The sequence below is a fragment of the Hypanus sabinus genome, chromosome 29 (assembly GCF_030144855.1).
Source record: "Hypanus sabinus isolate sHypSab1 chromosome 29, sHypSab1.hap1, whole genome shotgun sequence".
In the NCBI taxonomy this organism is placed as follows: Eukaryota; Metazoa; Chordata; class Chondrichthyes; order Myliobatiformes; family Dasyatidae; genus Hypanus; species Hypanus sabinus.
Window position 1 is genome coordinate 7,491,248 of NC_082734.1, and position 13,792 is coordinate 7,505,039.

Here is a 13,792-nt window from a genome sequence, read left to right on the forward strand (position 1 = left end):
GCGAGGAGGAGAAATGGCTCGGTGAATTTGAGCGAGGGGGAGAAATGGCTCGGTGAATTTGAGTGAGGAGGAGAAATGGCTCGGTGAATTTGAGTGAGGGAGAAATGGCTCACTGAACTTGAGTGAGGAGAAATGGCTCAGTGAATTTGAGTGAGGGAGAGAAATGCCTCGGAGAATTTGAGTGAGGGGGAGAAATCCCTCGGTGAATTTGAGTGAGGAGAAATGGCTCAGTGAATTTGAGTGAGGGGGAGAAATGCCTCGGAGAATTTGAGTGAGGAGAAATGGCTCAATGAATTTGAGTGAGGAGAAATGGCTCAGTGAATTTGAGTGAGGGAGAGAAATGCCTTGGAGAATTTGAGTGAGGAGAAATAGCTCAATGAATTTGAGTGAGGAGAAATGGCTCAATGAATTTGAGTGAGGAGGAGAAAAGCCTCGGTGAATTTGAGTGAGGAGAAATGGCTCGGTGAATTTGAGTGAGGAGAAATGGCTCGGTGAATTTGAGTGAGGGAGAAATGGCTTGGTGAATTTGAGTGAGGAGAAATGGCTTAGTGAATTTGAGTGAGGAGAACTGGCTCAATGAATTTGAGTGAGGGAGAAATGGCTCAATGAACTTGAGTGAGGGAGAAATGGCTCGGTGAATTTGAGTGAGGAGGAGAAATGGCTCGGTGAATTTGAGTGAGGGGGAGAAATGGCTCAATGAATTTGAGTGAGGAGGAGAAATGCATCGGAAAATTTGAGTGAGGGGGAGAAATGCCTCGGTGAATTTGTGTGAGGAGAAATGGCTCGGTGAATTTGAGTGAGCAGGAGAAATGGCTCAGTGAATTTGAGTGAGGAGAAATGGCTCAATGAATTTGAGTGAGGAGGAGAAATGGCTCAGTGAATTTGAGTGAGGGGGAGAAATGGCTCAATGAATTTGAGTGAGGAGGAGAAATGGCTCAGTGAATTTGAGTGAGGAGGAGAAATGGCTCAGTGAATTTGAGGGAGGGGGAGAAATGGCTCGGTGAATTTGAGCGAGGAGGAGAAATGGCTCGGTGAATTTGAGCGAGGGGGAGAAATGGCTCGGTGAATTTGAGCGAGGAGGAGAAATGGCTCGGTGAATTTGAGCGAGGAGGAGAAATGGCTCGGTGAATTTGAGCGAGGGGGAGAAATGGCTCGGTGAATTTGAGCGAGGGGGAGAAATGGCTCGGTGAATTTGAGCGAGGGGGAGAAATGGCTCGGTGAATTTGAGTGAGGAGGAGAAATGGCTCGGTGAATTTGAGTGAGGAGGAGAAATGGCTCGATGAATTTGAGTGAGGGAGAAATGGCTCAATGAACTTGAGTGAGGAGAAATGGCTCAGTGAATTTGAGTGAGGGAGAGAAATGCCTCGGAGAATTTGAGTGAGGAGGAGAAATGGCTCAGTGAATTTGAGTGAGGGGGAGAAATGCCTCGGAGAAATTGAGTGAGGAGAAATAGCTCAATGAATTTGAGTGAGGTGAAGAAATGGCTCAGTGAATTTGAGTGAGGGATAGAAATGCCTCGGAGAATTTGAGTGAGGAGAAATGGCTCAATGAATTTGAGTGAGGGAGAAATGGCTCAGTGAATTTGAGTGAGGGGGAGAAATGCCTCGGAGAAATTGAGTGAGGAGAAATAGCTCAATGAATTTGAGTGAGGAGAAATGGCTCAGTGAATTTGAGTGAGGGAGAGAAATGCCTCGGAGAATTTGAGTGAGGAGAAATGGCTCAATGAATTTGAGTGAGGAGAAATGGCTCAGTGAATTTGAGTGAGGGAGAGAAATGCCTTGGAGAATTTGAGTGAGAGGGAGAAATGGCTCGGTGAATTTGAGTGAGGAGAAATGGCTCAGTGAATTTGAGTGAGGAAGAGAAATGCCTCGGAGAATTTGGGTGAGGGGGAGAAATGCCTCGGTGAATTTGAGTGAGGAGAAATGGCTCAATGAATTTGAGTGAGGAGAAATGGCTCAGTGAATTTGAGTGAGGAGAAATGGCTCAGTGAATTTGAGTGAGGAGGAGAAATGGCTCAGTGAATTTGAGTGAGGAGGAGAAATGGCTCGGTGAATTTGAGTGAGGAGAAATGGCTCAATGAATTTGAGTGAGGAGAAATGGCTCAGTGAATTTGAGTGAGGAGGAGAAATGGCTCAGTGAATTTGAGTGAGGAGGAGAAATGGCTCGGTGAATTTGAGTGAGGGGGAGAAATGGCTCAATGAATTTGAGTGAGGGGAGACATGGCTCAGTGAATTTGAGTGAGGAGGAGAAATGGCTCGGTGAATTTGAGTGAGGGGGAGAAATGCCTTGGTGAATTTGAGAGAGGGGGAGAAATGCCTTGGTGAATTTGAGTGAGGGGGAGAAATGCCTTGGTGAATTTGAGAGGGGGAGAAATGCCTTGGTGAATTTGAGTGAGGAAGAGAAATGTCTCGGAGAATTTGAGTGAGGGGGAGAAATGTCTCGGTGAATTTGAGAGAGGAGAAATGGCTGAATGAATTTGAGTGAGGAGAAATGGCTCGGTGAATTTGAGCATGGGGAGAAATGGCTCGGTGTATTTGAGCAGTGGAGGAATTGCTTGGTAAAATTAAGCAGGGAGAGAACAGCTCGGTGAATTTGAGCGAAGGAAAGCGAATTGGCGAGTGATGTGAGAGGAGAGAGATGTGGAGAGGCCATCAGAAGTTAACCCCTTGTTCCCTGAGTGAGCCCTCTGCTTTCACTGTGCAATTTATCATCCACTATCCTTATCCCCATTCTCACCTCACTGACAAAGTAATGGGAAGGTTACTCCACAGGGAAGGCCATTTAGCCTCTATGGGTGTGGCGCGGCAGTGCCAGCAAACCGGGTTTGGTTCTGCCGCTGTCTGTAAGGAACTCTTATGCTCTTCAGTATTCGGAGAACACATCACAATAGTGCACTGGCGGTGCCTCCGTGCACGGTGATGGAACGTTTTCAAATAAATTGCCAAGATTGGAGAACAACTCATCCCAATTGTACATTCTCCCAGTGACTGTGTGGGTTTCCTCTGGGTTCGCTAGTTCCCTCCCAAATTCCAAAGGCATTCAGGTTAATAGGTTAATTGTTTGGGCAGTGCGGGCTCATTGGCCTGGAAAGAACTGTACGGTGATGTATTTCTAAAGGTCCATAACTATAACTAAAGTCTATAACTAAAGGTCCATGCCTGCTGTGTGAAAGCAACCCCAGTCCCACACCTTATACACCTGTGTCACCTATATTCCTTTTAGATACTCAATATTAGGGGTCTCCCTCCCACCTATTTTGTGACACTTACTGGGATCATTGTAGACAAAGAGCACAAGGCACTGTTGAGGATCCTTACCACCCATCCCACCACCATCAGGAAGGAGGTCCAGGAGCATCAGGACTAGGTCTGCCAGACTAGGAAATAGCTTCTTTCCTCAGGCTGTGAGACTAATGAATACCCTGCCACCACCGAGGTCTTGCCATGAGGACAGTGAGCTGCTTACTGTTTATTTGTGCTGCACACTACATGCATTTTGAATTATACTTTAATAACTTATTGATGGTAATATTTTGTTTTAAGTGCTGTGTTGATTTGTTTTGTGGGTACACTGTAGTCTGGAGGAATGTTGTTTCACTTGGTTGTATACACAGATGCAAGAAAAAGTACGTGAATCCTTTGTAATGACCTGGTCTTCTGCATTAATTACTCATAAAATTAGGTCTGATCTTCATTTAAGTCACAATAATAGACTAACACCTAAACTAATAACACACAAATAATTGTATTTTTTCTTATCAATACCAAGTACACCATTTAAATAATCAGTCTACATGATCTACATGAGTGGATAATTATTGACAATGAAATACCTGTTGTGCATCACCTTGCAGACTCAGAAATTATAGACAGCGTTCTGAATGCTGATAAAAACACTGCAAGTGATGAAGATGTCTGAAACGGATGAAACTGAAAGATTTGTTATTGACAAGTTATTTGAGTTGTTGGATGATTTCATCAAAGGGTTAGAAACGTACCTTCGTGACGGAACAAGAGCTAATTAATTTTTATTTGTTGCAAGAAACATTACACAGCGAGAGATCAAACACATGAAACAACTTCGCCTGGGTGAAATGTTTAAAAAGATAACCAAGAAGCAGTATTCTTTGTAAGCACAGTATTTAATAAATTACTGTACAGTAATCATCAGGTCCCCAATGATCCTTTGGGCCCTTTTTACACACCCAGCTTTGTAAATGTCCTGAATATTGGAAAGTTCACATCTACAGATGCAGCTGTCCGCACCACTCTCTGCAGGGTCCTGCGATTGAGGGATTGCACCTGGTTCCCAGACCAGGCAGTGATGCAGCCAGTCAGGATGCTCTCAACTGTGCCCCTGCTCCTTGGGATTTGGGACTCATGCTAAACTTCTTAAACTGTCTGAGGTGTAAGAGGCGCTGTTGTGCTGGTGTAATAGTGTAATGAAAGGAATGGTGTAAAATTCCTCCTCACCATTGTGTAAATCTGATCAGCAGCATTTGGTGGAGGTTACTGCTGCCAAAGGAGATTCTACCAGTTATTAAATACACATAATTCACATAATGTTTCCAGCCTGGATGATTAAACAGTATGTTCAATAAAGACATGAAAAGTACAACTGTTTGTGTGGTATTAGCTTAGGCAGATTATGTTTGTCTATCATTGTGACTCAATTGAAGAGCAGATCATATTTTATGATTACTTAATGCAGACGGTTCACAAACTTTTTCTTCAGTCAGATTACAATAAACCTGAACCTGGACATTCTCCCCTATCAAATGCTACACACACCCATTATTCATTCATAAGATACAAATATTGATTGGCCATTCTTAATTGGATCTGGAGAAGGTGGTGATGATTTCAATCTTTTTGATTAGGAAGAGCAAGCACAATTTCGCTGCTGTGAATGTTGCCCACTCCCCGTCACGACCCAGCCAGCGCTGCTGCCTCTTTCTCTGTCAAGCTGGCCGTCCAATTCCCTCAAAGCCAATGAGTGAACACCATTCCAGCTCTTCGCCAGGCAGTGAGAAAGTACTTATTGGAGTCCAGAAGAACAGGGGGTGGGGGAGTAACATTTCACTGAAACCTACTGAATATTGAAAGGCATAGATAGAATGGATGTAGAGAGGATGTTTCTAATTTCCAATGGATCAGCTATGACTGAATGGCAGAGCTTACCTTGATTATTAGTCTAATTCTGCTTCTATACCTTATGGTTTTGAAACCATACTGTTCTCTTGCCATCCCTCTGGATTCATCAGCTGCGTGGACAGGGGGAGACTGCTACACGGGCAGCAGCTTGCCCTCCATTTCATACTGCCCTGGCTTGCATATCACGTGGACATATCACACCAGTGGGGATACAATATCCATGGTCGATCCTGACCAACGGAGGACCTTATGGGTATAAAGCACTAGGATGCTACAAAGCCATTAAACAGAGGAGGGACAAGAAAGGATTAGCACTGAATAAGCAACTCTTTCAATTTTAGTGCTTGAGTCAAGGAAAATAAAGGGGGTGAATAATGTCGGCTGCAACAACGCTGCATTAAAACAGAACGGTAAAATGCAAGGAGCAAGGGTGCTCACCTTATGTACAGCTTTGCGGAGAATGTCCTTGTAATCCTCCTTGTTGATCTCTTTCTTCTGATAGAAGGGTTTGATGGCCAGCTTCACCTCCTCCACCGCTCGCTCCTGTGTGTGCAGCTTCTTCAGGTACTGTGAGGGGAGGAGAGACAAAATCAGCCTCCCTGCTCGGGATGGTGAATTGCACCGAAGCTGGCCGGGGGGAGGGTGAAGTTGAAACCAGGGGTTAGTCCTGATACCAAACTGAGGGCCAGACGTGCTCCTGCATTTGCTTGGGTGGAGACTGGGCCGGATTGTGCTTGGAAATGCACCGTGGGTAACTGCCAGAGAAGGAAAGTCTCTTCTGAAACTGGCTGCAACTCTCAGGTTGCTCGGCCAGTACTCTGCTTGAGCGTACAAGGCTGGACAATGAAATGGGATGAATGACACTGATCTCAGGAATGGCCTCCTCTTGTGCCATGATGGGATCACTGTCAGAGTGGAGGAGCAACACTTTATCTTCCGCTTGATAACCTTCAACCTGATGGCTTTAATATCGATTTCTCCTTCCAGTAAACAAATCTACCCTCCCTTCCTCTATTCCCTACCCTGACCTTCTCACTCACCTATTACTTCCTCCTGGGCTGCCTCCTCCTTCCCTTTTTTCCTATAGTCCACTCTCCTATCCTATCACAATCCTTCTTCTCCAGACCTTGACCTTCTCCACCCACCTGGCTTCATCTTTCACCTTCCATCTGGCCTCCTTCACCTCCCCCTATCCTTTTATTCTAGCATCACCTCCCCCACTTCCCTCTCAATCCTGATGAAGGCTGTCAGCCTGAAATGTTTACTCTTTTCCATTGATGCTGCCTGACCTGCTGTGATCCTCCAGTGTTTTTGTGTGTGTTGCTTTGGATTTCCAGGATCTGCTGATTTTCTCATGTTTAGAAGTGTGAAGAGTGCTTGATGGCTCCGGGCATCTACTCACCTGAGTTAAGAAAAATGAATGGGGGGCAGGGCAGGTGGGAGGAATCTCACTGAAACCTATAGAATATTGTAAAACCTAGATAGAGTGGCAGTGGAGAGGATGTTTCCTATAATGGAGGAGTCTCAGAATAGAAAAACATCCCTTTAGAACAGAGATGAGAGGAATTTAAGCCAGAAAGAGGGTGGTGAATCTGTGAAATTCATTGCCACTGACGGCTGTGGAGGTCAGGTCATTGGATAAATTTAAAGTGAAGGTACATAGGTTCCTGATTAGTTGGGGCATCAAAGGTTACTTGAAGAAAGCAGAATGCTAATAACCAAGAGGGCTAATAATCAGTCATGATGGATGGTGCAGACTCGATGAGCCAAACGGCCTCATTCTGCTACTATGTCTTGTGTCTCCCTTTTGAAACCTCCTGTGAAAATACTAGAGCCTCTTTCAAGGCAAGGTGCTCAAGTAACATTTCGATATCAAAATTTTTACCTGCTTCCATATCTCCTTTGAATCACCTCCCATAATTCTCCTGCCCTATGCCCTTTAATCTGGCCAATTGGTAGCCTACAGCTAATTCACCGAAACTCTCCATGAAACCTCTTTCTCTTCCTGCGTTTTAAACACATTTTAAAACCTACGTGCCTGACAGGGCATTTAGTCACCTGACCCAATACCTCACTGTCTCGGAGACAACGCTTACTGCTTTAACGATAACTGTAGATGAAAGATATGATTGAGCAGTGAACGATTTGCTGGAGATCACTTGAGAGCCTTACCCGGTCACTATCCATGTTGGCATCAAAGCTGGTGGTCCCCTCCACCTTGGCCACCTCGCCGCTGTCCAACATGCCGTAGAGTTTCCCGGAGGTGGTGGCAGGAGGCTGACTGGCAGATCCCGGCAACGTGGGCGGTCCCGCTGACGTGCCCAGCATTGACAAGGAGCCCTGGCGGAGAAACTTCGGTGCGGGCTGGCTGGCAGGGAGGTGGCTGGAGAGGCTAGTCGGCACTTGGGACGCAGGGGGCTTCGCCTGGCTGAGAATCTGCAGAGCAAACGATTGGTTATCCAGTTGCTCACTTCATAGTGAAATAGAGCAGGGGTGGAGGGTGGAGCTGCCAACAGGACTAACCCGTTAGTTCTTTGGTCACTGTAAAAACTAATGGGTTAGTCCCATTGTCATGCATTACCTAGCAAGTTTTTAAATGCAGTAACAATTCCACCATATTCGGTGAAATTCCTCGTGTGACTGTCTTTGTCTGTTGCCACTTACGGCTTCATTTATTTCAAACGTGAATAGAAGGGGGAAATTGACAGGCTTGTGGCAACCAAGATTACTGGGTGTGGGAGGGAGTAGACAGAGATTCTCCTAGGTCTAGAGTACTGTGACTAGTTCCAATAACCTCTTTGGAAGCATTCACTGGTCCTGGAGGGGGTGCAGGGTAGATTTTGCTGACTTGTAATTCAATAGGTGAAGCTATAATGAGATACATTACACAGGCTGGGTCATTTTCCTGTAATTTAATTTTTTTAAATGTATCGAGACAGCACAGTAACAGACCTTCCAGCCAATGAGCTCGCACCGCTCAATCACACCTATATGGCTAATTAACCTACTAACCCGTATGTCTTTGGAATGTGGAAGGAAACTCGCTTGGCCATGGGGAGAACACTAAAACACCTTACAGCCAGCAGTAGGAATAGAAGCGATAACCATGATATGGGAAAGAGGGCAGGAATAGAGGAAAGCCCAATATAAAGTTTCTTTCAAAGTGCTTTAGTTACTGAAATATCGGCACAACTGTAACATCATAAATGCTTGTTTTATTATAATAATGCCAGTAATATTATACTGTTTTAACATAAGCATACACCTCACACTGTGTCAAACTGTCAATCTTCAGGCCAGGCCACTCGGGGACTTGTGCTGATATTATTTTGTGACTGTGTGTACTTGATTGTAATTACTTGTGCTGTGTGTGACTATATGTACCATGTTTTGCACCTTGGTTTCGTTTAGCTGTGTACATATGTACGATTGAATGACAATAAACGAACTTGAACATCAAGCTCTTTCGAAGCGTAACTTTGTCAGTTTCAGTGGGATTGTCAGTGGTTGGGTTGTAAAATATTGGTTACATTTCAATGGGGAGAATTTGCCTGCTTTGCATCCATGAAAAGTTGTAAGTTCTTTACTAGTTATTGGAGCTCGATGCATCACCCAGAAAGGAAAGGGACGTCCCTGGATCATCAGTGTGGATTTTTGTGGTCAGCTCTGGGGAGCCGGCAGGATCCCAAAGGCAACTGACATTAAGGGAGATTTCAAAGTCAAGACAAGTATGGGAGAAATAGTCAACTTTGTCCCAATTTGGAGGCGACAGACAGTGGGAAGACTTTAGAAGCATAACCAGGTGGTGTTTCGGCTACAGTACCTGAGTGATTGCTTGAAAGGAGTCCTGGGCTTTTGCACGGTTGGCTTCCTCCATCTTGAACAGCAATGCTGTAACTTAACATTGAAACACAAAGTAAGAGCCTAGAATTACATTCAAAAGGAAGAAACCCCCCCTCACAGGAGTCAATAAGATGCTGCAGCATGGAGGCTCTGGAACATCAGTTTGGAGACTCTGGCGAATTTCTACACTTCTACCGTGGAGAGCATTTTAACTGGTTGCATCACCATCTAGTATGGAGGGGACACTGCACAGGATAGGGAAAAGCTACAGCCAGCTCCATCATGGGCACTAGCCTCCCCAGCATCCAAGACAACTTTAAAAGGTGATGCCTCAAACAGACGGCATCCATCACTAAAATACCTCAACATCCAGGAGTGCCCTTTTCTGATTGCTTCAATCTCATTATGAGAGAGGACATAAAAGAGAATGAAGACACACTCAACGTATTAAGAACAGCTTCTTCCCCTCTGCCATCAATTTCTGAATGGACAAGCAACCCATGAAAACTACCTCACTACCCCTCTTCAATCTCTTTTTGCACTGCTTATTTAATTTATATATATATATATATATATTATGGTTTATAGCACAATTTATATATTGCACTGTGCTGCTGCTGCTGCTGCTACTACTAAACAACGAATTTCACAACGTCAGTGATAATAAACCTGATTGCGATTCTGATACCAGTGCTGATACTGAACTGATTAAGTGACCTCTCTGCCAAATCAGGCTGCCTGTTTAGGTGTCCATGGTCTAGCCCAGGCTACACCCACATTTAAGAGGTAACAGAGGCTGTAGATACTGGAATGAAAAGCGCAACGCTGGAAGAACTCAGTGGGTCGACCAGCATCAGAACTGATAGTGTCTCCACCTGAGACTCTGACATATGCTTTTTGCCTCTGTAGATGCAGTTTGGCTGGCTGTGTTTGTTTTTAGCATATTGTTTCCTGGTTCCACATTTAGGATGTTGAGAAGGAATTAAAAACCAACAATATGTAGGGGGAGACAACATTAATAATTTTGGGAACAGGGTTTGGGTATTTTAATTATTCATATGATATGGCCGCTGTTTGCAATTATTGTGATGCCTAATTGTCCATGAACTGGAAAGATTCCTCCTCCCATCCACGCTTTGGTAAATCAGACCACCAGGCTGCGTACAAATAAAAAAACTGAAACGTGAGGATCCAGTAGAGTTGATCTGAGGTAATAGATGATGTTCTACACAAATGTTTTGGTCTACATTCAAAGACTGAGCTGCCAATCTAGCTGTCACCACTGTCACAGATTTTATCAGTGTGTAGAGGACTGTGTACCCAAGAGGACAACCTGGGTGTTCTCAAACTAGAAATTCCTTGAACTTACTGGGAGAAAGTTCCTGCCTGATGTCTAGTACTGTGGTGTTCAAGCCTAAACAAGGAATTGAGATAAAACATTTATATTGGGATGCCAAGAGACAACATACATCCAAAGTTGATTCCCAGATCAGGTGAGTGTTCATATGCTATAATGCAATACCACAAAAAGTTGGACAATGTCGCCAACAACAGCACATTGCTTCCTGATAAACTTAACACATTCAATGTATGCTTTGAATGGGGGGGGGGGGGGGGGCGAGTTGGAAGGTCATCACTTGTGGGTTCAATGCAACTGAACCCACAAAAACAAATAAGAGAGAATCTGCAGATGCTGGAAATCTGAGCAACACACACAAAAATGCTGGAGGAGCTCAGCTGGCAGGAATAAAAGCACAGTTGATGTTTTGGCCTGAAGCTCTTCGCTTCATCCCACTCCAAGTTTCACCTATAGCCTGGAGTTTCTCTCTCCTCCACCCCCCACCTTCAAATCTACTCCTCAGCCTTTTTTCCTTCAGTCCTGCCAAAGAGTTTTGGCCTGAAATGTCGACTGTGCTTTTTCTCCCCATAGATGCTGCCAGACCTGCTGAGTTCCTCCAGCATTTTGTGTGTGTGTTTCTCACAAAACACATCTAGCTCAAATGGTGACGTACAAACTGCCGGAGAAACTCAGAAGGTCAAGCAGCAACTATGGAAATGAATGAACAGTTGATGTTTCTGGCCAGTACCCTTCTTCAGGACTGCTCAAATGGCAGCTCTGGCCATGTCCTCCGCAGATCACCTGGCAGAGCCACTTGCAAAGAATTTTAGCTTCTCCCTACTTCAATCTGAGTTTCCCACCTACTTTAAGGAGACCACTATCAATCTGGTACCTAAGAAAACTTGGGGTGGCACGGTAACGTAGTGGTTAGCACATTTCACTGCACCAGTGACCTGCGTTCAATTCCCCCCACTGCCTGTAAGGAGTTTGTACGTTCTCCCCGTGACCACGAGGGTTTCCTCCAGGTGCTCTGGTTTCCTCCCACAGTCCAAAGACATACCGATCAGTAGGTTGATTGGTTATTGTAAATTGTCCTGTGATTAGGCTAGGGTTAATCAGGGGATTGTCGGGCAGTGCCGATCGAAGGACCAGAAAGGCCTACTCCATGACTTATGTCAATAAATAAAAATAAAAATAAGGTAATTTTAGTCTTAATGACTACCACCTAATGGCTCTGACCAGGATTCAACATCTCCCAATACTGGTGCACCAAGATTTCAGCCCCTCTACACTTATAGGGGCCAGTTTATTTATCTACAGCAGGGGTTCACAATCTGGGACCCATGGACTCCTTGCTTAATAGTACTGGTCCATGGCATAAAAAAAGCTTGAGAACTCCCGATACCACCAAAAGTGGGCTTACAGTAATGAAGAGCTGGAGTACCAGAAGGAGATCTTAGTGCACCAGTTCCCCATCCCAAATGCACTCGAAGGCTGAGCACAGTGTGGCAGAGCATGGGGACAGACGCTGACAACAACCTTTCCCTCAGTGTCTAGTTATTGACATCAGGGTGGGGAGGAGGTTGCACATATTCCCGCTTTCATCAATTCAAGAGGTCAAGAAGGCTGACAGCTTCAAGCTTGAAGAAGTGAAAAGCAGAAATAGCCTGTCTCATTCCAACCACATAGGCGTCAGGAGCAAAAAAGCTCACCGGTACCCCTACTTCCTTAAGAGGCTAAAAAAAAGTGACATATCCCCAATGACTCTCACCCATTTGTACAGATGTACCAGATGTGTTACAATGTGGTACAGTAACTGTGCTGCCTGGTACTGCAAGAAACTGCAGTGACTCAACCACCCTCCTTCCCTCCCTCCACGGACTTTGTCTACACTTCTCACTAAAGCAGCCAGCTTGCTTGCCCGCTCTGTACGTACACTCAAATGCCCCCTCCCATCGGGCAGAAGCTACAAACGCCTGAAGACCTGTACCACCAGGCTCAAGGGCAGCTCCCACCCTATTATAATAAGACTATTGAACAGTTCCCCAGTATGATAAGATGGACTCTTGACTTTACAATCTACTTTGTTATGGTTTTGTATCCTACGGTCTGCCTGCAGCGTGCTTTCTCGGTATCTGTTACACTTTGTTCGGAATTCTGTTATAACCTTCCCATGCACTGTCTCAATCAAATAATCTGCATGGATGGCAGACAAAACAAAACTTCTCAATGTACCTCATTTAATGTGACAATAATACACCAATTCCAATTCTAACTAAGTCGTTAGGCTATTCAATATACACTCAGAGGCCACTTTATTAGGTACACCTGCTCATTAATGCAAATTATCTAATCAGCCAACCGTGTGGCAGCAATTCAATGCATAAAAGTATGCAGACATGGTCAAGAAGTTCAGTTATTGTTCAGACCAAATATCAGAGTGGGAAAGAAATGCAATCTAAGTGACTTTGACCATGGAATGATTGTTGGTGCCAGATGGGGTGGTTTGAGTATCTCTGAAACTGCTGATTTCCTGGAATTTTCACTCACAGCAGTCTCTAGAGTTTACAGAGAATGATGTGGAAAAAGCGAAAAAAAAACTCCAATAAGCAGCTGTTCTGTGGACGAAAATGCTTTGTTAATGAGAGAGGACAGAGGGGAATAGCCAGACTAGTTCAGGCTGACAGGAAGGTGACGGTAACTCAAATAACCACTTGTTACAACAGTGTTGTGTAGAAAAACATCTCTGAATGCTCAACACATCGAATCTTGAAGTAGATGGGCTACAGCAGCAGAAGACTACACCAGGTTCCACTCCTGTGCCTAATAAAGTGGACACTGGGTGTAGCTATCAATTGACTTCTGGATATTAAGAAAATTAAGTGAAATGGGAAAATAGTGGGAGAAAATAGCTGAGGTAAAAGATCAGCCGTGATCACAATGAAGCAAGCTTTTTTGGCCCTTTCCCAATTCCTATGGTCTGAATCATTCAACAATCAACTACATAGGTGAAATGGAGTTACACTAATGACAGATTTCTCTCTATTAAATAAGATCCATATTTAATTAATAGAATCTTAAATTCCTCAGCTGCCATAATGGAGGTAACAGCCCAGAATTCTAGCTATTAAGTCAAGTCACTACAAGGTTGCCACAGCCCAGTGAACAAGCAGAATTACATCACGGACAAACGTCTGGCAGCAAACACCTGCTTCTGCACTACTTTGGTAGAATTTAAGCAGCAGCTTCTCACTGATTAAAGACTGAGGTTCCCAGTGGGGAGTTCAATGAACAGCAGCCCAGTGTGGGCACTTCCTGCTTAAATGGGATTTGCAAAAACAGGAAGGAAAACTAGTTTTTTTGTTTATTTATTTAGAGGTAAAGCACAGCTACCGGCTCTTCCATCCCAATGAGCCCGCACCTCCCGATTACACCTATGTGAACAATTTACATACAA

General features: G+C 44.5%; 1 protein-coding gene across 3 annotated transcripts in view; it reads right to left on the bottom strand.

Moving 5' to 3' along the window:
* Positions 1 to 13,792, bottom strand: part of scaf1 (SR-related CTD-associated factor 1) — a 69,172-nt gene that overhangs the window by 1,266 nt on the left and 54,114 nt on the right. For all 3 annotated transcript variants that reach the window (XM_059953552.1, XM_059953553.1, XM_059953554.1), the window contains 3 exons: positions 8,977 to 9,050; positions 7,326 to 7,589; positions 5,592 to 5,720 (listed from right to left, as the gene is read on the bottom strand). In XM_059953552.1, the coding sequence (XP_059809535.1) occupies positions 5,592 to 5,720; positions 7,326 to 7,589; positions 8,977 to 9,050 (467 nt within the window). The remainder of the gene's footprint in view (positions 1 to 5,591; positions 5,721 to 7,325; positions 7,590 to 8,976; positions 9,051 to 13,792) is intronic.